This window comes from Protopterus annectens, chromosome 4.part0, assembly GCF_019279795.1.
Source record: "Protopterus annectens isolate FY-2018-M chromosome 4.part0, PAN1.0, whole genome shotgun sequence".
Classification (NCBI taxonomy): domain Eukaryota; kingdom Metazoa; phylum Chordata; order Ceratodontiformes; family Protopteridae; genus Protopterus; species Protopterus annectens.
In genome coordinates this window covers 461,443,790-461,470,445 of record NC_056733.1, presented here as the reverse complement: position 1 = coordinate 461,470,445, position 26,656 = coordinate 461,443,790, and the positions used below count along the sequence as shown (strand labels likewise).

The window sequence follows — 26,656 nt, the reverse complement described above, 5'->3', positions numbered from 1 at the left end:
TAGCAGAAACATATATATATATATATATATATATATATATATATATATATATATATATATATATATATATATATATATATATATATATACCTGATAGTAAGTAAGAATCCTGTTCTTCCTGGTCAAGGGAGGAACTTTGCTACAAAAGAGACATATTGGGTGTCAGCACCATAGCAGGAAGGTTAATTGCTTATTTGAGAAGATAAGCAGTCTGAATGTTTGTGAAAAGTCTACTAAAAATTGCATATTTTATATATTACATCACACACCATCAGTATTGCCTTATAGAGATTATTAATTTAGTGAGAAGAAAACTGGGGTGAATGTTAGGTGGCCTTTTTAGAGACTATGTAGTGAAAGAATCGCACTAGTTGTTTCTGAAGCAGCATATAATCAGTATAATCAGCTTAGTATTGACCTGGGCTGTGAGAGAAGTTTAGGGCCTGCACTTGGTATTGACCTGGGCTGTGAGAGAAGTTTAGGGCCTGCACTTGGTATTGACCTGGGCTGTGAGAGAAGTATAGGGCCTGCACTTTTTCACCTGTAACAGCATATGCTTTCTTTCATGGATTTATGACAAACCTATGACCATTATTCCATCAAGAAGCTTTGCCACATTCCTTATGTGATAATAAAAGTAGACTAGTTTCTTCTAGACAGATGATAATTTGCATTAATAGGAGACATGAATTTGCATTACCCATTGAGTTGTCAGAGCTGTAATTGAAGGTAGTCATCAAGATACAATGATATGCAGAGAGAGTGTATTCCAAAGTGGGAAATATATTAGGGAAGAAACTTCTCATGCCTGCAGGTGTTGTTAATCTTACAATGGATGTTTAGCACTTTGTATCAGGTTATTGTTAGACTTTTTTTTTCCACAAACATGGAGAACATAAAAAGGTACAGTCTCTTTCATTGTACAGTATACTAGCATAATATAATAAATATTAAGACATCTCTCAACAGTGTGTATGAGATGAATAGAAGGAAAGGGACTTTAATCTGCATACATGGATTAAACTGGAGCTATTTTTAGTTAGAAATCTTTGGGACAATTCAAGTTATGTCAAGTAGTTAGGCACATCCAAAGCAGGCATTATATTCTATGAAGGAAGGAGAACAGAAGGTCAAACATCTGGGTTAAGCTAAATGAGATGCTTTGTCAAATAAGTCTGTGTGATTCAGGACTTCCTAATCACAACCAACACATGGTGGCTAACAGACAGCTGTTTGTCAACATAGGTGTGCAGGACTCTTTTTATGGAGATGCCAGCAATGCGAAATGAGGAAGGGATAGGACTTGATCAAAGGTAACTGTGCTGCACTTCTTGGCAATAACGATGAGCCCATGGCTGGAACACTGGGCATTGGCCTGCTTCTGTTGTTGCTAGAGGATATGGGTATCGCAGAGGGAGCTGGTAACTGCTTCTAATGCGCAGTCATCTGATTTCCAGTTTCACATCTGAGATGTAAATGCTGAGAAAGAATGGACCCAAGTCTGAGCCCTGTGGAACAAAAACTAACGACAACTCCCTGGTTAGAGGAGATAATTTCCAATGCTGAGTTCTGCTGGTAAGACCACTTGCTATCCAGTAGACAACATTTGGGTTACTACCTCTCAACTGTCCAGATTTTTGCAGAATGTCCAGATTTTTGCCTCATATTTTTGGTCTGTTCCTCATACAATTTGTGGTTTTCTGGTAGATCACTGAGGACTCATGTCACTAAATAATGGCATATATTTAAGTGGTTCTACCTGAACACATCCATTTAAGTACCCTACTTGTTTCATGCTTCATATCCTTTGGAAAATGCATGTGACCACAAATTCTATTATTCTAGCAATTTTCTAACTTTATAAGAGCAATATTTAAAATCTGTCTCTATTTTTGGACCTTTGTCCCCCCATTATTTTAGGCTTTGTCTAGATTTCTTGTGTTAAGAGGTTGAGAGGTATGGTTACTATAGAGACCACAGAGTTTATCTCTGGTACTCATGTGGAGAATGACATCATAGACACTTGTAAGGCCAATGAAGGCAATATGGACAGACTGACCTTTGACTGTTTCCATGAACTTGTCAAAGAAATCACTTAGGATAACTAGACATGATTTGCCTTTAACAAATCAACAGTGATTAGGATAAGGGGTATGGAGGCCACCTATGTCATTATTAATTAGGACAGCAATAATACCTTTCACAACTTTACAGATAATGCTAGTAATGCTAGTAGGCCTACAGCTACCATAGTCTGTCATGGAGCTACCGTTGTGAAGAAGCACTATTGTGGTTGTTCTCCACACTTTGAATATCTAACCTTTGTACAGAATAAGGTTAAAGATATGTGCTGCTTGAGATTTGCATGCAGACATCCTAAATATTGTTGGGACCTGTGGAATTAGTGCTTTTAGTTTTGGAGAGTGTTAATGTGAGTTGATCTAAGGTGATTTCAGGAGAAACTGTAAGGTGAGAATTTGGGGGGCAATGAGGCATGTAGGGTGTGTGAAGTTGGAGTTAAACTTCTTGCAAGGATGTTGGCTATGGTTTATGGGTCAAAGTCTGTCATGGGGCTATCTTTGTGAAGAAGCGCTATTGTGGTTGTTCTCCACACTACAGGTATATAACCTTTGAACAGAATAAGGTTAAAGATATGCGCTGGTTGAGATTTGCAAGCGGACATCCTACAATATTGTTGGGACCTGTGGAATTAGTGCTTTTAGTTTTGGAGAGTGCTAATATGAGTTGATTTAAGGTGTTTTGGGGAGAAAATGTGGAGCAATGAGGCATGCAGGTTGTGTGAAGTTGGAGTTAAACTTCTCTGCAAGGATATTGGCTATGATTTCTGTGTCAAAGCTGGATATGCTACTGGAGGTAGGTACAGTGCAGAACTGGGTATTACTTCTGAGTTTTCTAATGAAGCTAAAGATAGTCTTGTATTTATCTTTGGTATTAGTGGCTACTCTAAATTCATAACTGGCTTTGCACTTACTGATGTTTCAGCTAAGGGTTTTGCCTTATCCTTTTAGATTACATCTGCAGCGAGAACAATGGGGTGTTTTTGTAAACAATCCTAAGTATAGATGCATGTAAGGTTCTACCATACATGCTTATATCCGAATGTATAACAATGTTTTTGGTGGATGGCAATAGCCTCTTCAATATATTTATGCATGAGGGAATAAAACTCTTGGGAATATGCAGAAGCAAATTGATTTGTTTGTTGGAATATGGCAATCAAGTTTATCTAGGATCAAATAAATAAACAAGGGAGCACTCCACAAGAAATACTTGGCAGAATTTATTGGTTTAGTGCTTTCATTCCTATCACAAGAATTATTGTTACTATTTCTTTCCTTGATGTATATGTATACAAGAATTTGTCAAACAGCCATCATGAGTCCACCATAGACAGGAGGGACACTTTTTCCAATCACTACTTACATTTTTGTAGTGCTTATTCATTCAAATAAAAAGAGTATTGTGCAAGGAGAATTCATCCTCTTTCTAGAATTATATCTGAGGAGGACAATGTTATTAAGGAATATATTTTGCTTAAGAATATGTTTTTTGATTATGTTTACCCCTACAACTCTTTGGAAGAAATCATTTTTTTCAAGTAGACTGGATTGTTATGCACTTACTTTGAGAAAACCTTTATCCATCACCCCAGGACAAGTATTCTATTTGACCATACATTATCTGCTGTCTAAATTCATTCTTTGGATTCTGGTGGTATAAGCTCCATTGTGTAAGAACAATTGATCCAGAGTTTCTGGTGTTTTTCCCGGTGTTTATAAAACTGGCACCCCTTCATCTTTTGCATGCAAGTCCTTGAACAATACTGGCATCTCCTTTCAGCACTCTCTCTACTTATGGAACAAATGTGGTGCATGCAATGAGTGTGGTTACATCTTTTAGGGACCACATGGTTATTCCAAACCATCCCAGGGTTATTCCTTGCTCAGGCAGATATACCTGCAACACCACATAGGTAGTTTCTGTGGCCCATTGTGCTGCATGTCTTGTTTTTTATACTGGAAAACCAAAGAGAAGATCAAATAAAAAATCTATTAACATTTACATTCCATTAAAATGATGATGAAAATAATACTTTATTTAAACATTCGTGTTCTTGTAAAGATTTTAAAAAGCATACTGTTTTGGATTGGAAAAGGTCTTCCAGGACAGTAGGGGGGGTGATTGGCAAGCTGCCTTACTTTGTAGACAATTGTAATATGTTTCCCTTGCTCAGGTTTTAAAGAGAAGGTCTGATACGTTGAAGCATTAACACTTCCTGTCACACCTATTTATTGCTCGTCATGGACTTTGCTGGGTCTTTGAGCTTTAGGTATCATTCTTGGTGATGGAAGAAAATTACTCAATCCCAGTAGCCTACCTTCTTCAGAGATATAGGAGTTGAGCTCAGCTGTGTCTCACTGCATCTCACTTAGGATAGAGTGCCTAGGGTCATTCACCTCCACATGGGTGACAACAAGGTTACACTCATATTTAGATTAGAGAAGGGTCCTATTTACTCTTGTAACATCCCTGTTACTTAACACCAGAGAAATAACTGACTGTAAGCCTCTCGTTATCCAGGCTGGTGGTCATGCATGCAAACTCAATTAAAATAAATAAATAAATACATAAGTGACGGTTATGATGATGATGAAGATAATAATAATATTAATAATAATGTATATGTTTGCTCTTCTTTTTTCAGTTATGAAACATTACTGTGATACCGTGTAATATTATTATTTTAACAATTTTAACTACTGTGGTAGCTGTGCCCAACTTCCAGGCAATAAATAAAAGCAAACATATATCTGTAGTGGCCGATAGTTTATTCTGGAAACCATGAGAACTGTATCAGCTCTTCCAAATGTAATATTTTTCCTGTTTAGAGCAGAGATGTGTTACAGAAATGCATCAGCAAAATTGTCACATGTCCTCTGCACGTCTCAGAAATCCATTTCCGTGTTCCCTCATGGAGGGCATTTTTTCAGATAGCTCTTTGAGACAGACAAAAAGGTAGCCTGTGGTATATGATTGACCTAAGGTGGTCATTGTGATGAAATACAATACTAAGAGCAACAAAAGTGTTAAGAAAGATACACATGAACATATCTCTTCTTTAATGAGGCCTGATTCAGGGCTTGTAGGCAGCTGAATGGAACAATCAGTTGCAATCAATGGCTGAGATGAGTAGGTTGTAACAGCTAATGTTTCTTTTCCGGTCACTTCCCTCTTGAAGTGTTTGGTGAAGGATTACAGACAAAAAATTAGCCTGGGTAGGATAATGTATCTCCAAGCATCTGACTTACAAAGGCCTTTCCAGAACTTTGCCAAATCTCGTAACTACAGATCTAGTAAAGGTAAAATCTTGTATACTGACACAAGGTTGGAAAATGCTGAGGTCCTGTATGCAATTACTGTTTTGCTGTGCCAGGCTGGAAAATAACTGTAAATAATAGTAATAATAATGAACATTGGATGGAAACCTTTCTGGATCACCAAAAAAATATATAAATTAAGGATGAGAGAATTCTTTGCCGATTGTCTACAGGAAAAGCTGAGTAATCCAAACGTACTCAGTAAAGCAGACTGATCTGTATGTAACTGAAGATATGGACCAAGGAAGAAACTAGAAATCCTTATATGAACTCTGCAGGAAGTACATACCCAAAATAAAATCATGGAGGCATACACACAGACATGATCATATTTATTTTACAGTTTTTTATTGTACAATGATTTAGGATATAATATTTGCTCCTCTAGCAACACATATCAAATTATGACCACTTTAGCAGCAGCTCATTAAAAGGATTAAATATAACATCTTAAATATCATTTTTCTTAGAGATACTAGACAACTATCACATGGCTCAGAATTTATACAATCACATGAACACAGAAGCTGTCATCACATAAAGACCTTTTGGCTCACAGGATCAGTCTGGTATTCCATATGTACATTATAACCTGACTAGAGCGTTGTGAATCTGAACTTGTTTCTATAGAATGTATACCCTGTATTTCTTACAGTAAAGCAAAGCAGGGTGTTACTTACCGAGGCGATTAACTCTTACAAGGCGTTCACTTTCCATGATATACATTAAAAAAAGAGTAGGCAGTTGAATAATGTTGTGTTATTAAGGAGGTCTTCCTATGAGGCCAGGAATTACATGTAGATGTAACCTTTATGTGGACTCGCGAAAGTTAAAAAAGTAAGATACAGGTAGCCATGATATTTGGTTAATAAATTATAACTGGAATACAGGCCCTGTAAGCTGTGATGTGATGCATCTGACAAGCTGTACATTTTTTTACTATCTCACCACAAATTTATTTTGATTCTATAGGGGAAAAGGAAAGAAGTCACTACATAGATCATCAGCTATACAAATCAGGAAACATGACAGAGCATGCAGACACTGCTTTTCCTCCTGCAATGTTCTCACCAACAGAATCTGCAGTAAAGCTTGTGACTGCCTTTAGAACAGAGTGGGAAATGAAGCTTCTGAAACCTCCTGAGGTTAGGCAAAGAGCATGCACAGTGCTAGGGGAAATAAGCTCCAAGGACTGGGTCGCAATTCTCTTGACTACCTTAGTGACATTGCTAAAATATAAAATTATTTCTGTGATGTAGTGCAAATGTAGATGTCAGTATGAAGTATGTTTACGGTCTGAAGGCCAAAGGCTTGCTTATAAATTGTAACATCTCAGTTTTAAATTATCATTATAGTGCATTAGTAGGCATTGCCTTTCACCAAAGAATGTATAATACTAAATATATCTACTTAACAGAGCAGCTGCATGTTCTACTAAAACAAGCACTTTATGTCATAAAAGTTGGAAGTTTTATCAAAGAACATTGCCTTTCTCATTGCGCATTCAAAGCTATTAAGGAACAGTAAACAGTTATAGCCTATATTCACAAAAACATTTACAAAATCTGGTATTACTATAATTATATTGGCATGCAACATTTTATTTAAGGCAACCTTCTTGACACAAACCCCCATGTCCTGTAACTTGGCATAGTATCTGACTTCTGAGTTTCTCATGAAGAAAGATAGAGAAACTAGGGTTGCCCTACCATGTTTACAACATATCTGAGATAACTCGAAGCAACCATGAGAAAGGAGCACTCTTACAGTTCTTGACTGGAGAACAGGTGCACCAGAAAGCAGAATGAGAAATATTGATTCACATACATATATATAACTAGGAATCAGGTATGATGCCACTACTGTGAGTAGTGGTCTGATGTTTGTTACCTCTTTTTTTTTTTTTTTTTTTTTTTTTTTTTTTATAAACAGTCTAAAAATTAAGTCCATAGGTGCAAAAAAAAAGAAAAAAAAAATGCATCTGTTAAGTAGGAACACCCCCACGCAGTCGTAAAGTCATGAAGATGGTTGTGTTAGGACGGATATTATAGTCATTAAGTAGCAGATGATCTTCCAGTGGTCTCTCTTCATAGATGAGGCGCTGCTGATCCACAGGGACCCGTTCCAATTGTTGAACTTCTCTCTTGAAGCTTGCAACACTCTGAGATGGGAGGATGGTGTAGGTGCTTGTTATGCCCTTTTCATTTTTCAGGAAAACAGTCATTGGCTCCTCCTCCTTCTTCACCAGCATCATGATAGTGCCATTGGGGATACTGTAGTTCTGTAGCCGTTCATTATTCTTCATCTCCACAAGCTGCCCATTCTGAACATTAAGCTGCTGCTGGCCAATTGGCACACCAGTCCTGAGCTGAATTTCTGCTTTCACCTCTGCTACCGTCATGGTGGGAGTCACATTAAGACTGAGTGCCTCTCCAGTTATGAACTTCACTGTCAGCTGCATTTCCTATTTAGATAAGAGGTATTTTGTTACAAAGAGTAAGGTATCTGAGACATCAGCAAAGACAAACTTTATGTACATTTTATTTGTTAGAATTATTGCTATCATAAAGTGATTTTAAAACATATGTATGTCTATTTAAAGATATTTTTATTTTGTGCTTTGTGAACAACATTTCATTCTGTGTACAGTTTACTGATTTCCCATTTCTTTTCTCTTGCATGTGATTAATATTTTTTTAGAAACTTTAGTTATGCAAAAAGCACTTCTTGTGACAGTTTGTCATTGCCTTGTTCTGTAGCATAGTACTTCCCTTTGACTTGGGTGCTATGAAATTTGTCACAATAATTGTAATGGGAAATGTACTGCGCAGCTGCATCTTACCCACACCTACCCAAGTGTTTAGGGCTCATCTGTGCAGTGGCTCTTAATGTGGTCCACAGCAAATTTCAAGAGGAAAACCAAGTATAGAATAAAGTCAGTCCACTTGTGAAATATGCAAGCATGTAATAAAAAGAACTTGACAACATGACTCAAACAAACTGTTTAATCCAAAAACAAAGCTTTCAGTTTCAAACAGCCCTTCATCAATGTATAACATCAGAAGATAACAGTCCACTTATATACTAACCACACAGCCTATTAATTAAACAATTAACAATCAATTAAAACCTTAAAGTAAAATAGTGTTAGTGTAGGCATATTTGCTTGTATTTCAAAACTGGTTTCAGTGACAGGAATATTAGCACAAACTCACTAGCCAAACATACTAATGAATGTAGAAGTGGTCATATTTTTATGTTTAGGGTTATAGATAAAGTTGTTAAAAATTTGAGAAGGGGTCATAATAATAAACTGGAAATTGAGGACTATGAATGGATTTTACGAAAGAATGCTGACACATTACCTGGTTTAAATGAAACAGTGTCACTGAAACCAGTTCTGAAAAACAAGGAAATATGCCTGCGCTAACACTATTTTAATTTAAGGTTTTAATTGATTATTAATTGTTTAATTAATAGGCTGTGTGTGATTAGTATATAAGTGGACTGTTATCTTCTGATTTTATACACTGATGAAGGGTTATTTGAACATGAAAGCTTTGTTTTTGAATTAAACAGTTTGTTTGAGTAGCATTTCAAGTTCTTTTTATTACATGTCCACAACAAATTCCCAGTGCTTATCTTATGGTAATACCACCACAAAATCCCATTGCTTATCTTATGGTAATACCACCACAAAATCCCAGTGCTTATTTTATGGTAATACCACTGCAAATTCCCAGTGCTTATCTTATGGTAATATCATTGCAATATCCCAGGGCTTATCTTATGGTAACATGACCACAGTATCCCAGTGCTTATCTTATGGTAAAACCATCATAATATTCCAGTGCTTATCATATGGTAATACCATCACAATATCCTTGTGCTTGTCTTATGGTAATACCGCCACAATATCCTAGTGCTTATCTTATGGTAACAACACCACAATATCCCTGTACTTATCCTATGATAATACCACCACAATATCCGAATACTCACTTACAGCAATGCAAAGGAAAGAAGTTTTTGTTGTGGGACAAAGTGATTTTGTAGCACGTCATTACACATTTGCCTAATACCTAGGTTATCGCTTTGTGATCTTTAAGTGTTCTTATTGGAAATTAATTTAATGGTGGGCAGCAATTTGGAAACTAAACAATATTTGGGATTCAGTTCCGAGGATTAAGCCTATGGATTGTTGTTTATATCCATCCTGTAGCCCTGTAATTCTTGCACTCTCCTTTTGTCTGTTGTGTTACTCTGAACAATCTACTTAACCAGGCTGTGTTCACAGTTCACCCGTGAAAAGAGCTACTTAGCTTAGTGGGTTTATCTGCTTAAAAAACCCTGCTGTATCTATATAACATTGTTACCATGGGGTTTATCATGTGACTGGTTTGATGACTTATGCTTATTTTTGATTGGATGAGTGGGATGTGAATATCAGTATTTAAATGATGTGTTAAGTTATTTTAAATGTCTGAAGAATCATTTTTAAATATTGTGAATGGGCTAACTTTTTCTTAATAAATTTGTGGTGATTTATTTTTCCTCTGCCTTGTTGTGGCTCACTATATGTTATTTTGTTTTTTACTACTGTATCTATGATTACATTAGTATAGTCCAAACCACACCTGTAAAAATTTGATTTGACAGCTTCCATAATTTCATCAGCTGGGTTTTACATCATACTTCAGTGAAATATTTAAGAGACAGCTATAATTTTCGTAACGGAATGAACAATCATTTATCCACTTTTTCTAAAGTCATTGTTGATGCATTGCATGATGCTGTTTGCATCATCAATGGTCAGTTTAACCAGCAGATAGTAATTTAGTCTTGCAAGATGCCCACTCAGGCAGCCACCAGCTTGTAATAGTACATCCACATTTTCTGCATTTTTTTTCTTTTATTTCCTTTCTAGCTATGTTTCAGTCAGGATCCAGTTATCCTACCCTCAAAATGTATTACACGCTTAAAATTAATTTTGCTGATTGTGTTTGCAGCAGGGGTGTTCAGAAGATAAAGATTCAGCAGTTTCCTCTGCTCCCTTACTTTAGTATAATTTTCTTTGACTTCCCAACTCTGGCCACTTTGTTGACTGATATCACATCATATGTGTCTTATAGCCTTAGAATGCTTCTAGTTTAAAACATCTGAATTAAATTTGTGAGCACTACCACCAATATGAGAATTGTAAGGAACGTCATTTGTGTGACTGTTTTTCCTGATATTTTCACCAACTGCAAGAGATTTGCATAAGCCAGAGAGGTGATTACCAGTCCTTTGCAGCAAATGTCACTGATGCCCTCAGAGCACAGCTATTTGCAGAGTTCTGGCTGGAATGTTGGCAAGCTAGCAGCAGTTTCTCTGGGCTCTGCTATTTTATTTATTTTTTGACTGGAAATTATATTTCTAAGTTATCATAATCAAAGTTTTAGACTAAATACTAATATTTTAAAGTGTTCTAGAAGATAACAACAGCAAATTTCTTAAGTAGATATACAATAACTTTCCTGTCAAATATTGGCTCAGATGATTTCTCTCTGGGGAAAAAGAATGAATCACACAAGACAGAATTCACAGAATCTTCAATGAGGAAGGACTTTCAGACTGTTTTATGAAATATTCAAGAGCTTTCACTGAAAATGAACAGAATAGACAGCAAGATAGACAAATTCAAAGAGAAATGTTCTAAGCAAATGGAACAAATACAAGAAACACTTAATCAGCAGAAGACACAGATAACAGGTATATAAGTATCACTAAATGACACAGAAGGATGACTAGCAGAAGAAGGAAATAATACAGAATTTCTTTTAAGACAAAACACCTTACTAACAGAAAAAAAATAGATGACCTAGAAAATAGGTCCAGAAGGAACAATATTGGCTATTTGGCTTACCCATTGATATAGAAAATGGAAACATTACAACCTTTTTAACAACCTGGTTACCCAAGGCACTAGGTTTACCAGAAGCAATGTCATATGGAATTGAAAGAGCCCATAGATTCCTGACATCACCTTCCACATCTAAAAGTGATCTGCTGTCTCCAAGATCAACAATTGTAAAAATGTTTTCTTCACAAGACAAAGAATTAATTCTAAAAGCTGCTTGGACTAAATGACTCATCAAACTGGAGAATAAAACAATAAGGTTTGACAATGATTATTCCACTAATGTTATGGCTAAGAGAAAAATATTTTTCCACTAATTAAAGAACTGAAGAAGAAACAAATTCAAATACATTTACTATTTCCAGTTAGACTTAAAGTATTCCTGTCAGATGACATCAAACTTTTTGATGAACTAGACAAAGCAATAATTTTTCTAAAGCCAAAAAATATAATCAGTCAAGTAGAAGATATAGAATGGAATAATATCATACAGAAAAGAGAGGTAGAGGAAAATATCTGGAAAACAACTGGAAGCAAGAAAAAAATATAAGGAAAGTGGCTCTTTTAATTAAATTAATAATTTGTCCCCTTTTTAAAGGACAACAGGTTACTTCAAATAGAAATAATTAAATCTGTTATATGTATGCTTTAAAGAGAGATCTGGATGCATCCTATAACAAGGTAACATTTGCACACCTATTATTTCTTATTTATAAACCTACTGGTATGCAAACCTAAGCCAATACTTACAACATGTCTTAACTATAAAATGTATTTAATTAGGCACTACAGCATTTAGTAGAGTATACATATGTGTATATGTATGCTTGTATGAATGTATATGTGTACCTGTGTATGTGTGAATACATATATGCAAGTATTTCAAACAGAAACAACACACATTTTCTTTACATACTATACCTTCAAGTATATAGTTAAGAGAGTAGATATTTGCTTATGTCAATTATTTAATTTAAACGTTTCCTCTTCTTGAATTTTGTTGAAAAATAGTGGAAGGGGATGGGAAAGAATAGGAGGGGAGAACAGAGTATAAAGATGAAAAGAGTAATACTTTGTCATTAAAAGACATGCATTAATTTTTTCTCTGAATTCATAATACAGATTTCACAGCCACAACTTTAATAAATTTAATATAGTGCAACAGTGTTTGAGAAATGAGTTGACTAGTAAGATATAAAAGAAAAGGAAAGAAATTAAATGTGGATTAAAGATGGACCAATAATGGTTTATAATACATGTATAGTGGCACAGAGTTGGTGAAATTGTACAGTGAGTATATAGCACAGACGGGAAATCAGTTCCAGAAGTTAAGTATGGGGGCACCGACATCTTAGATCATCTCAGATAGTTTTGTTTAACTTTTAAATACTGACATACACTTGGTGGGAAGGTAAAAGGAAAATTGTCTCATGTAATCACCAGATGAAGCTATAGTTATTCAAAAGAATTTAAATTCCTCCCAAAGTCAACAAGCTAACGTGATAAAATCCACCCTCACAATTAATTAAATATAACAAGAGGGACATACAGTGGATATAAAAAGTTTACACAACCCTGTTAAAATGCCATGTTTTTGTGATATAAAAAACTGAGACCACAATAAATCATTTCAAAACCTTTCCCATTATTAATGTGACCTATAACCTGTACAATTCAATTGAAAAACAAACAAATTTGTTAGGGGAAAAATATAAAAAATAAAAAATATACAATATGCTGGTTGCATAAGTATGCACACCCTTAAACTAATACTTTGCTCTGTGTGCACACCCTTAAACTAATACTTTGTTGAAGCACCTTTCAATTTAATTACAGCATTCAGTCTTCTTGGGTAGGAGTCTACCAGCATGGTACATCTTGTCTTGGCAATATTTGCCCATTCTTCCTTGCAAAAGTCTGTCAGACTGCAAGGACATCTCTTGTGCACAGCCCTCTTCAGGTCACCCCACAGATTTTCTATTGGACTTAGGTCTGGGTTCTGGCTGGTTCATTCCAAAACTTTAATTTTCTTCTGGCGAGGCCATTCTTTTGTTGATTTGGATGTATGCTTGGGGTCACTGACATGCTGAAAGATGAAATACCTCTTCATCTTCAGCTTTCTAGCAGACACCTGAAGGTTTTGGGCCAAATGTGACTGTTATTTGAAACTGTTCATAATTCCTTCCACCTTGACTAAAGCCCTAGTTCCAGCTGAAGAAAAGCAACCCCAAAGCATGATACTGCCACCACCATGCTTCACCATTGGGATGGTGTACTTTTTGTGCCAAATGTACCTTTTGGAATTGTGGCCAAAAAGTTCAACCTTGGTCTCTTCAGACCATAACACATTTTCCCACATGCTTTTGGGCGACTTGATGTATTGTTTTGCAAATTTTAGCTGAACCTGGATGTTTGTCTGTGTAAGAAAAGGCTTCTGTCTTGCAACCCTACCCCATAGTCTAGACATGTGGAGAATATGGGAGAGTGTTATCACATGTAATACACAACCAGTACTTTCCAGGAATTCCTGGAGCTCCTTCAGTGTTGGTGTAGGTCTCTTGGTAGCCTCTCTGACCAGTTTTCGTCATGTCATTTCATCAATTTTGGAGGGATGTCCATTTCTTTGCAACGTTACTGTTATCCCATATTTTCTCCACTTTTTGATGACTGTCTTCACTGTGTTCCATGGTGATGCTTTGTACCTGTGAACCATGGCTTTTGCCGTAGCAAGCAAATGAGTAAATATTAGGAAAATCCTACTAGGACAGCTGAACTTTATTGGGGGTTAATCTGAGTCTCTTTAATTGATAAACCCAAAACCAAACATGAACACAAACTGCTGAATGGAAAACAACAAAGGCACAGAAATCAGCGGTACTATAAGAAACTCCCAAAGAGATTTTAATCAAGTAAGCACTTTCATACAAAATAATATCAGTACTTCTTCAGACTTTACAACAGAATGAATCTTGAAACTATTAAATACATATCAGTCAACGTGATACTGATTGAATGATTAATTATGCAAACAATTGTCCATCAATATACATTTCAGAGAATTCCTAAGGTGTCCATACTGAACACATTAAATTTACCAAATAGAGTAATAATAATAATAATAATAATATAAAACTATTAATTGAAAAAATAAATATCAAATAAAAATACAATGAAAAAATGGAAATAAAGAATGAAAAAAAAAAAAAAAATATATATATATATATATATATATATATATATATATATATATATAAAACAAATATAACAAATATTATAACTACACTAAGACACAGTAACTTCCCATACTAAATTCAGAAGAGTAAATCACCAAGAAAATACCCTAATTCTTATCTAATAAGACTTCTTAACTTCAAGATGCATGCTATAGAGCATACATCATTGATACCCAGATATCTAAAAGCATCTACCTTAAGTTGTCATAATAATTCACATCGTTCCAGCCATAAAGAAGTGGGTTCCCCTCCAATATCAGCCATAACCTGATCTAGAACCTGGAAAGAAAAACTATGCTCAGGGTTCATTGATACATGTTTGGCTAGTGTGTTTTCAACTTTTATTTTTTACCGCATATTGATGTTCATAAATATGATCTGTTAATTGCCTGTCAGTTTTTCCGATATAGAAAACAATGTTTACATTTAGCCAAATAGATAATACTTTTAGAATTACAATTATATCTCCCATTACAGGAGAAACTCATGTCATTAATATAAAAGTTTAAACCTGTATCAATGAACCTACAGTAAGGGCAAGATTTACATTTGAACATGCCCTTAATCCTGGATTTAAGAATCTTGTTGTATTTGAAATAAGATTTAAAATTCCATCCCCTTTTAAAAATAACAGTTGGTCTATTAGGTACCCTATTCCTCAGGTATTCATCCAATGTGATCAAATTTCAGTTCTTATACAAAATTTCTTTTAGGAAGATGGCATCATTACTAAATGGCATAATAAAAGTAAGGGAAAAGTCAACAAAAATATTACTATGGGTGCTAACCAAATCGAGTTGAGAATTATCCAAATCCATACTCATCTTATGGGAATTATTCAAAATAGCCTTAAAATACCCTAAAGATCTTTTTGTTGTAACCTCCTTAATCGGGTTAGCAACTAAAATTAATGGGTAGCCTCTTTTCAAAAATAGGTCTTTAAGGAAGTTACACTCATCAACAAAGTCAGAAAAATTTGACACCATTCTGGCAGCCCTAACTGACCCTTAACAACTGATTTTTTTCTGATATTCATTATGAGAGATGGAATAATGAAGGGTAGCAACATACTGCTGCCTAACCCTGTCCTTCTGTAATGAAATGTCCAAATAGGAAATCCTATCATTCTGAAAATCACTTGTAAATACCAAGAAGTCAGTTGTATTATTGATGTAGGCTACCAAATTTTGAAACAAGTCAACCGCACATTTAAATCTAATAAAAACATTGTCAAGGTAGTGCGTATAATAAAAATGTATTTAGAAAAAGGATTGTTGTTCAAAATAAATTACCTTTCCCAGTAACACAGGACAAGGTTAGCAAAGCTAGCCCCACATGGGGATCGCATAGCTACCCCTTTAGATTGAACAAAAAAATCTCCACCAAAAAGAAAAAAAAAATTATTGGACAAAATAAAGTCCAATAATTCTTGTACTAAATTCAAATCATCAGTATCAATGCCCTTCCTTATTAAGACTTGGCTAATCCAATTGATCACAACATTGTGGGGTATTACACTATGTAAATCTCTGACATCTACTATAGCAAAGTTGTAACTACTACTATAAATCAGCTTACTCATATTCGCTAAGAAGGACCACATATCCTTACAAATCTGGACTTCATCGACCAAATACTTCTTCAGAATGTGGTCTACAAATTTCACCATAGGATAAGTGATGGAATTATGTCCATTCACTATAGGACGTAGGGGGGAGACCCCTTACGCCCTTGTGGATCTTTGGTATGCCAAAGATAACAGGGACTTGTGGGTCTGGAGCAGTCAAAAAATTAAGCAATTCTAAAGAAATCCAGGCTTCAATGAATAAATCATTCAAAAATGACCAAATCTTTTTATAAGCAGAGTTAAGTTCATTTAAGGAAGCATTAACATAATATGCAGTGTCTAACATTTGTTTCATATTAGCTGTATACCACTCATCATTCATAAGAACAATGTCACTACCCTTATCGGGTTTCGAAATCCTTAGACCACGGTCAATTAAAGCATGTAACAACTTCCATTCATCATCACTAAAATTATCACATGTAGAAATGCTAACTCTGCGTTTGAACATATTCAAGTTCCTAAAATCACATTCACAAATGCATTCAAATATAGCTAAAGTGGGGTGCACAACCGGATTAAATGTACTATAAACGCTAAGTTAATTTTGTTGTATCACACTAGCAGTATCATTACTGGAACTAAAAAATGCTTTTAAGTTCTAAAAGTATCATCTATTTGGCTAAATGTAAATATTGTCCGGTTTTCTATATAGGAAAAACTGATAGGCGATTAAGAGATCGTATTTATGAACATCAATATGCGGTAAAAAAATAGAAAAGGTGAAAACACACTAGCCAAACATGTATCAATGAACCTTGAGCATAGTTTTTCTTTCCAGGTTATAGATCAGATTATGGCTGATATTGGGGGGGGACCCACTTTGTTATGGCTGGAACAATGTGACTTATTATGGCATCTTAAGGTAGATGCTTTTAGATATCTGGGAATCAATGATGTATGCTCTATAGCATGCATCTTGAAGTTAAGAAGTGGACACCTTAGGAATTTTCTGAAATGTATATTGATAGTCTCTTGTTTGCATAATTAATCATTCAATCAGTATCATGTGACTGCATTACTATGTATTTAATAGTTTCAAGATTCATTCTGTTGTAAAGTCTGAAGACGTACTGATATTATTTTGTATGAAAGCGCTTACTTGATTAAAATCTCTTTGGGAGTTTCTTATAGTACCGCTGATTTCTGTGCCTTTGTTGTTTTCCGTTCAGCAGTTTCTCTTTAATTGATGGCAGGTATGTACCCAAGAAGTATGAATGGTGTAATCAAAATCAAAAGGTTCTTCAACAAAGTATTAATTTAAGGGTGTGCACACACAATAAAGTATTAGTTTAAAGGTGTGCACACTTATGCAACCAGTGTATTGTACGTTTTTTATTTTTTATATTTTTTCCCCTTACTGATTTGTTTTTCAATTGAATTGTACAGCTTATAGGTCACATTAAATGTGGGAAAAGTTTTGAAAATATTTATTGTGGTCTAATTTTTTTACATCATAAAAGCCTGGCATTTTAACAGGGGTGTGTAAACTTTTTATATAGAATGTACACAACAGAAATGTCTAACATCACACATCACAGGGGCAGTGGTTAATTCCCATAAGCCTGCAACCGCAATATGCAAAAATAAATACTAGCGTATCATCATAGTCACGTTTTTAGAACTTTAATGGTAGTGTATGAAAAAAAAGACAATGTAACTGGCCTATGAGGCATTACTGGTATGCAGAAAAATAAGGTAAAGTTGCATACTTATTAATTTCTTAGAATAAAAATGAAACAAAGAGTAATAAAATGGAGAACAAAAGTTGCAAAAAACGAGACAGATTTTAAATATTGTTTTGGGGGGCAGTGTTACTTATACATAGGGGATCTCTTTGATTTCACTGTCTTTGTTTTTGCAGGTCTGGATAGTTGTACCATTTATGGATTGATCACTGCAGTTTCTCCGAGCTGTATGTGCAGTCGGGAGATGTCTGAGAAGAGGGAGGGGAGGGGAGGAAGGGAAGAAAGAGGAAGAGGAGGGAAAAAGAAAGGGAAAAAGAAAAAAAAAAGAAAAGAAAAAGTCAAAGCTTTTCTGAGGTTAGCAACAGGGATTTCTACTGTCAGTCTGTGTATATGTTGGTCAGGAATTTTTAAGAGTTAAATGCAGAACAGAACTGAAAGTTAATACGAGTACCTGATTTTAATGTGATAAATGCTGTAATATAGATTTAAAAGCTTCTTTTTAGGTTGGTTAATAAATATGTTTATATACTGTATTGATTGATTCATATGTAGTTGAGACAAATGCAATGGTAGGCATACTATTCATATTTAATTTTAGGTTATATGATAAGTTGTGTTATATTTAAAAAAATGTCTCTTGTGCAGAAATGCTTTGATATATAACATTTCAGTTATGTCACAATACTCACTCATGTTAAAAGAAAATGACATACATGCATTACACGTCTTATTTAGATTAAAGTAATATAAATATGAAATAAAATTATATTGTAGGGGCAGCAGATGTTACGAGCTAATTATATATAATGTGGTTAAACAAATGCATATGCTTCATGTACTTGTCTCCAGAGTTCTAGGTCTCAGAAAGCATAAGACCTTATAGTATGCTGAGACATAGATGGTCACTTTTAAAGGACTGAGTTAATACAGATATACAGTATGTTCACAAGGCAAACAGCTATACCAATCGAGAATAAGATCTGACATTGTATTTTGTTGACCAGTTTGCCTGCTGTTTTAGAGTGATAACTGGCTTCCATAAGACCAGAACACAACATCTCCTTATTGATTAGGGAAGTCTAGTTAAGATGTTTATCTTGCAATTTATAAGGACATAGTGAGGTACTCCTCAGATTAAAATACGTGAGATTAAAATATTTATGCACAATGTTGAGTACTGATCACTTGTATTTTTGTGAGCAAAAGGAAACAGAATTGTCATAATAAGGGAGTGATTCCTTATTATGTCATGCGATATTTGTTCATATGTAAATGAATTTGCAATATCTCCTCTATGTTGTGGCTTCATTGGGACTTATAATTGATAACTTACACTGATATTAAGAAGAGGCTGATCCATTTTATTTTCCTATTTTTTTTCTCAAATTATAAATTTAACTACAAGTCTATATAGAGTTGTGCTTGATACATATAACGAATATTAACATATATGAATAATTTAATAACTGACATTTCTTGATCTTATAAATTATATATTTTATCATCTAAAACATTAGTCACTTTCATATAAATATTATCCCTTTGTTGTAATATTGTGATACATTCAGCTTTATTAATTTGAAATTTTTAGAATAGCGGACCAGAGATTATTGGTTACTTTTACTTTTTTTGTCTTTTTTGACTGAAAAATGAGAGGGTTAGTTTGGCAAGATTATCTGTTCAAACTTGGTGTTTTCGACTCCATGGCGGGAAGACATTTTTAAAGAATTGTTAGCTTAATACTTATTATAATATATTATTCTGTTTGAGTGTCTACATGTTTCATAATTGTCAATGTACTTATTTTCAGAAACATGTTTGGATTTGCAATGTTTATTATGTAGATTATCATTTATATGAGTGGTATCATGAAACTAATACAGTCAAAATTAAGAAATACATTTATCTTGTGTTCTTTAGTAGATACAACATGATGCAACTAAAGTGTATTTCTATTAATATAAATGGTCTAAACAAGGTTGTAAGAGAAGAAGTTTAGGTAGATTTCTAAAATTACATAAACCACAGTTTCTTTTACAAGAAACTCACTTACTACAGTAGGATATACATAAACTCAACACCAAGCAATTTACTGTATTGAATAGTTCTCAATTCAACCCAAAGAGACAGGGGGTGACCATATCATGGGGAAATGCTTTACCTTTACCTAATATAATAAATGACTATAAAGATGATAAAGGCATGCTCTGCTTAGTGGTCATTGAATTTAATGGGGATATATATACTCTTATAAATGTCTATTGGATTCCAGGTATTGGAGTTAAAACAGTTAAATCACAATTGGAAGATATAATACAACACTCAAAAGGAAACATAATTTTGTCTGGGGATTTTAATTGTATACTTAAAGATGAGGATACTAATGCCATTAAGAAAATGAGAATATCAGCAAAAGAACTAGGAAGGTTTATAGACTTATTTCAATTTAAACATATTAATGAGTTTTCAGACCCCTAGTTCTGTATTATATACTTACCTTTCACATAGACATAGATCTCATTCAAGAATAGATAGAACATATATTTCAAATAATTTAGTATCTAAATTGATTAAAGTCAAAACAATCTCTTGCCCACTTTCAGACCACAATACAATAACTTTTGAACTATTATTAGATACTAATTAAAAAGGTTTTTATTAAAAGGTTACTAGTGTGCATAACAAATTTAAATGACTTTAAAAACATTTTCCATAAAGAGATACATTAGTTTCTAAAACTTAATTGTAAGGATAATATATCTGAAATTTATGCATGGGATGCTTTAAAAGCTTATTTCAATGGAAGAATAAAAACTGGTATACTAATAAAAACAGTGGGATAAAGACTTGTTTGAGACAGAGAAGAAAACTAATAATTTACAACAGAAAACTCAAAAAGTTCAAAATGAAAACATGAAAGAAGTAGATGAATTTAAAAAATATCTCAAGATCTTAAACCTTAAAACTATGATCAATTTAGAAAGGTTGAAATTACTCAGTTATTCAATAAATACTTAATCTTTAAACAAATTAGCTTCCAAATAATGATCAATAAATATAATCACATTAAGGAAATGTACTTACTAGATGATAAAAAGAAAGTAACAAACACAGATGACTTTCTAAAGATATTTAGATATCATGTTAACAAAGTTAATCAAGATAAGGTAACAACTGATACTCAAGATTTAATTCAAACATTTATTAAAAAAATATATTAGAAACAAGTTAACTGAGCACCATCAGAAATTAATAGACAAACCTATACAATTAATTGAAATGAAAAAACAAATTAGGCAATTAAAGCCAAATAAAGTACCTGGTAATGATGGCATAATATCAGAAGTATATAAAATAATGCTAAAGGAAGCTCTTCATATTCTTCATCAAGTTTTTTACATTAGTTAAAGACCTAACAAAAATACCCCATCATGGAAATATACATATATTACACCAATATTAAAGGCAAACAAAATCCAGCTGAATGCTCCTCATACAGACCTGTATCACTTTTGAATATAGATTATAAAATATTCATGGCCATACATGATAACAGATTACAACATTTTTTTTTACCAAGTCTGATTAATGATGATCAAACAGGATTTATAAAAAACATAAATACATTTGATAACATTAAGAGAGCATTATCAATAATTGATTATGCAGAGAGTAAAAAAGAAGGACTGACTTTATTAAGTTTAGATATAAATAGTGCCTTTGATATTGTAAATTGGAATTACTTACTATTAGTTTTAGAAGAATATAATTTTCCAGTATGTTTTTCTCAGCTTTTAAACTTCTTTATAATTCTGTGGCCCATGTAAAAATTGGATCCTACTTATTAGAATCAATTCCATGTACTAAAGGAACTAAGCAGGGTTGTCCCCTCTTACCATTACTATTTACATTGGTTATGGAGACGTTTGCAGATTTTATTAGAGATAAGAAAGACATTAAGGGAATACAAATAAATAATCAACTAAATTCCAAAATATTGTTATTTGCAGATGATATACTCTTAATATTGATTGATAACAGAAACTCACTTAAAGCAGTATTTAATGTAATAAAGATATTTCAGAGAAAGTCTGGACTTGCATTTAATGAAAACAAGACCAAAATCTTACTGAGAAATGAAAGTGTAGATAATATGGAAGACAACTTTTCTAAATATGTAGATCAAGATGGAAAAATAACATATTTATGAATAATTTTGAAACAAAACATTAAAAAACACAGTTGAGAAAAACTATAAAAATAATTTAACAAACCTCATTGCACTTTTAAAAAATGGAACAAATTCACTTTTACAATGGAGGAAAGACTCACTATAATAAAAATGATTATATTCCTGAAAATTCTATACCTAATACAGTCCTTATCTTTACCCCCATCTAGAAAAAAAATATTAGAAAATTTTACATTTTAATACTCAGATTTTTTTGGTATCCCACCAAACCAAAAGTAGGATTAAATCATCATATAAGAGATTGGTCATTAGGTGGAGTTGGCTTTCCAGAAATAGAGTTATATTCAGCATCATCAGGTGTAAAAACAGTCCTCTTATAGTTAAATAAAAGCTATACTGTTAAATAGAAAGAAATACAACAGAGTATGTGTAAAGACTCAAATCAGTTACATTATTCACAACAAAATGAGATAATAAATAATGAATTGTTATGGTTACTAAAATATTACACATTAGAAAATAGAAATATTAAGATTAAATTTACATACATCACCTTAATATTAAACATATTTAGAGATTATATATACAAAATACCTAGTTATAAAGCATGGTTTGTATTGATGTTTCCAGTAGCATGTACACAAAATAATGTATGTACCTCTAACTTGTCAATAATGCACAAACTAAAAGAAAATAATCTGATTTATTGGCATCAATTAATGGATGGAATTAAAGTACAAAATACAGAGAATATAATAACTAGATACAACTTGGACAAAGATATGTGGTTAGATATACAAAATTATAGACAAACTATGCAAAACAGGATACATTTAATGCAATACCCAATAAGAAACAATATTCCAAAATTCATAGACTTAATGATAACTTTGGTAAGTCAAGAAATATCCGATAAAAGTCTTTCATCCAAAAGATATAATGTTAAAAAAATGTAGAAGAAAATACTCATGAAAAATATTGGGAATATTTCTGAATCACAAATAAGTATGAACCTAGTAATGAATACAAAAAAAAAAAAACATACTGATATCCTTTAGGCAAACTACTTCCTCTTTTAGGTGGAAATTACTTACATGGAAATTCATGCATAGATTATTTATCACACCTCATAGAACTGAACTAATGTATAAAAAGAAAACAATATGTTGGAAATGTAATCTATGTGATAAGGCTGACTGGCAACATATGTTTGTTGACTGTGTAACTGTTAAGCCATTTTTGGGACACGATTAATGTATTCTTGCAATCTTTGTTTAATGACAGTTTTACATTAAATAAATCATTAATTTTGTTCAATACACTGATAGCAAATTGTGTAAAGAAAGTGAATTAACCTGTATTATGAAGTTTACTATCAATAGCAAGGAAAACAATAACAAGAAACTGGAAAAATGACCAATCTCCTTCAATGAAAGAATTTATAAAAATGACAACTGATGTTTGTCACTATGAACTTTTGATGATTAAGATGAGAATGACTAGAGTCACCACATCCTACAACATATGGAAAAACCTTAAAGAGCTGCTGAGTAAACAAACATAATAGAAAAATGGAAACTTTATATTATTTGTTTTTTCTTTGTCAAAGGCTCTAAGTACAATGGATTGTTTAGTAAACTAGTAGACACCTTTGTAAATAGTTGTTTAGTTATAGTTTGTGATATTTTTTACCACTGTTCAATTTCAGTGTTGAATTTTAATGTCATAGTTGTTACTTATATTAAATTAATAAAAACATTTTCAAAAAAAAAAGCAAAGCTATTTGCAAAGAAATTCTCAATGTATGCCAAAGGTTTTCAGTTCTATTTTAGAACTGTAGGAAGAGCAGGCAGAGTAAAACTCTGTAGTCTATGCAATATGCACTGTGATGTCAAAACAGCCCCCTTCCTCTGCAACACATGACTAGCTTGTAAGCCTTCATGTCTAACCAATTCTTTCTATTGTTTCTAAGCCCTTAAAATGTTAAACACTATTATGTAGCCGTTTTTCTTTTCTATCGCTCTTCAAGAAATGCAAACCCTAATTGCTTCCCTTCTATTTCACTGTGCTCACTTATCTTAATATGACTTCAGTTTATAGAGTTCTGCAACATTCACACACTACGTACAGCAGCCAGCCATTTACAGGTGGTTCCTAGCCATAAGCTATCCCAGTTATGAGTATACCATGCTGTGCATATCTGTATTGTATCTGGAGCTAACAATCACTAATGAACTGACCACTGCCTGCACTACTGTCTTTTCTTTCTTCAATGTAAGCTGTTAACGTGGGAAAAAAATCACCTTTGTCTGTCCTTGGTTGTTCTGCACATACAAAAGGGTTTGTCTCCAGTACACTAAACTCTTTTGTAGTTATAAGAGCTAAATGCAGTGTCCTCCACACCAATACACCTGGAGTCTAGCTAAACATACAAACAACTTCAATGTATGGAGCCATATAGTACCAAATAGTCCAAAAGTAAATAAGCAATGTTAACCAGAGCCAACATTCTGTATGTTACTGTACCTTTATTTTCTGAAGCGGTTAGTTGCTGTGATTTTTTATTCTCTGTCTCTTACTTCTGTTGAATGCAGTTTTTCATTCGATGATTGCTGCCGAATCCTGCTCTTCAGTCTCCGAAGCTCTGGATCGAATTTGCCTTGACAGTCCATTTTTATAGAAAGCTACATTCCAAAAGTGACTGTAAGAATCAGACTACTAGCAAAACAGGTTACAAGTTTCAGTTTCCATTTTGTGAACAAATAGATGTCTGTGGAGAGCAAAATAATAATGTAGCAAATAGTTTTGTTACTCAACACATCTTTCAGTTTCTGACTAAAGTGAAACTTGGAAGGAAGCATAACCATTATTGGGTCAAAGCATGTTCATTTCTTGTCAGCATTCTTTCCAGTTTATTATTGAGCCTCATTTAACAAGATTAAAGCATAAGCAACTAGTCTGCATATTTAATGTGCAAGGAATTTGCATTAAGGCAGTTATACATTTCAATCTAAGCATTTATGTATTTCTGCCTTATTCATAAATGTCCATAAAACAGTCTTCTTATTTTTTTTTTGTGTGGCGGATTGGCTTAACATTATTGCACTGTTTAAAATGGGCTTATAAGTAACATATAAAATCTGAATCTTGTTCTTTTAATTTGTTAAAATATTTTTATTACACACCCCTATTAAAATGCCAGGTTTTTGTGATATAAAAAAATTAGACCACAATAAATCATTTCAAAACTTTTCCTACCTTTAATGTAATCTATAACCTGTACAATTCAATTGAAAAACAAATAAATCTGTTAGGGGAAAAATATAAAAAATACAAAATGTACAATACAGTGGTTGCATAAGTGTGTACACCCTTAAACTAATACTTTGTTGTATGTGCACACCCTTAAACTAATACTTTGTTGATGCACCTTTTGATGAAAGGAAATAGTTGAAGAAAGAGACTGATTCATATGTTAGAAGTAGGCTAGGTTCCCTTGTAGGCCTTTTTAAGCCTAGCCAGGTTTTGTTTCAGAGTTAGGAGTCAAACCCTGTACCTTTTGTCTGTGAGGTAAACACCATAACCATTATAACAAACCCCACTAACTGTATATTGAACTTCTGCAAACTGTTATTTTTTTAGTTAGTATAGCTTGAGCTAAAAACAAAATATTTGATATTATGAGAAATAAGGTGCAGTAAGCTACATAAATTGTTTTTATATGCGAAGAATGAAAGCTGGATATGGATATGTTTAGTGAGGAGCAGTAGGAGGAAATTTAACTGATGATGTTAAATTATGGATGATTCAAACTCATATAAGTTAAATAATTCATGAGTTCCCCATCATAGTAATTTTGCTTAATCCTAAATGGCACTTTGTATTTGTTAACAGGTTAAGTATGATAATAAGAACCTGGAAAGTGTGTGACACATACGATCTATGCCAGTCACAATAGCCAAGTTATCTGACTGAACAAGTGGCCATATTGGATGTTTAGAAATTTAGAATAACAGGTCTGACAATAAGCCCCCTGTCCCTATTTACTTGTCCTGGTATTTGGACAAGATGATGGAGTGCTTAAGGATAAATTAGATATAAGTAAGAAGATTTATATTTTGACTGTAACTAAATGTATAAGGTGTGAGAGACAAGCTTTATGTCATTTTCAGTTATGCTTGTTTGGCTGGGCAAGGTGCCATGTGAGAGAGTTAAATAAATATTGGTTGAAAAATGAAAATAGGGTCCCTTATCTCTTGTTGGTTAGGTTAACAGGTGAATGAGGTAATGACTTAGACAAAGCAGAGGAGTGACAAAGACTGGTGAAGTAAATATAAAAGTTGTTGAAGGTGTTGTAGACTGTTATAAACTGTATTACTTGTATGTTCTGTACCAATAAAACAATGCCTTCAGAGTAGAGTAGTAACATTTTAAGATTACATAGATAATTGAAAAATGGGAAATGCATGGGATTTGGATACCAGCTTATGTACTACGGCATAAATAAGACGAAAGTGGATGCAGCAGATGTACAAAGGTTAAGAACAATATAGGGAGGCTAGGTGAATTTGTAAGCATCATTTATTTATTTAGTTTTTTATCTTTTGTTGACCAG

At 33.4% G+C, this 26,656-nt stretch overlaps 1 protein-coding gene across 1 annotated transcript; it reads right to left on the bottom strand.

Moving 5' to 3' along the window:
- Positions 1-5,714: 5,714 nt before the first annotated feature.
- Positions 5,715-24,688, bottom strand: LOC122800126 (polyubiquitin-like). Its single transcript, XM_044069647.1, has 2 exons — positions 24,568-24,688; positions 5,715-7,863 (listed from the first exon to the last, which is right to left on the bottom strand). The coding sequence occupies exon 2, from the start codon at positions 7,858-7,860 to the stop codon at positions 7,384-7,386; it is 477 nt and encodes a 158-aa protein (XP_043925582.1). The 5' UTR covers positions 7,861-7,863; positions 24,568-24,688; the 3' UTR covers positions 5,715-7,383.
- Between the last annotated feature and the right edge of the window lie 1,968 nt (positions 24,689-26,656).

Excerpts from the sequence above, each read along its gene's own strand:
- LOC122800126 (XM_044069647.1), bottom strand. The coding sequence starts at position 7,860 with ATGCAGCTGACAGTGAAGTTCATAACTGGAGAGGCACTCAGTCTTAAT.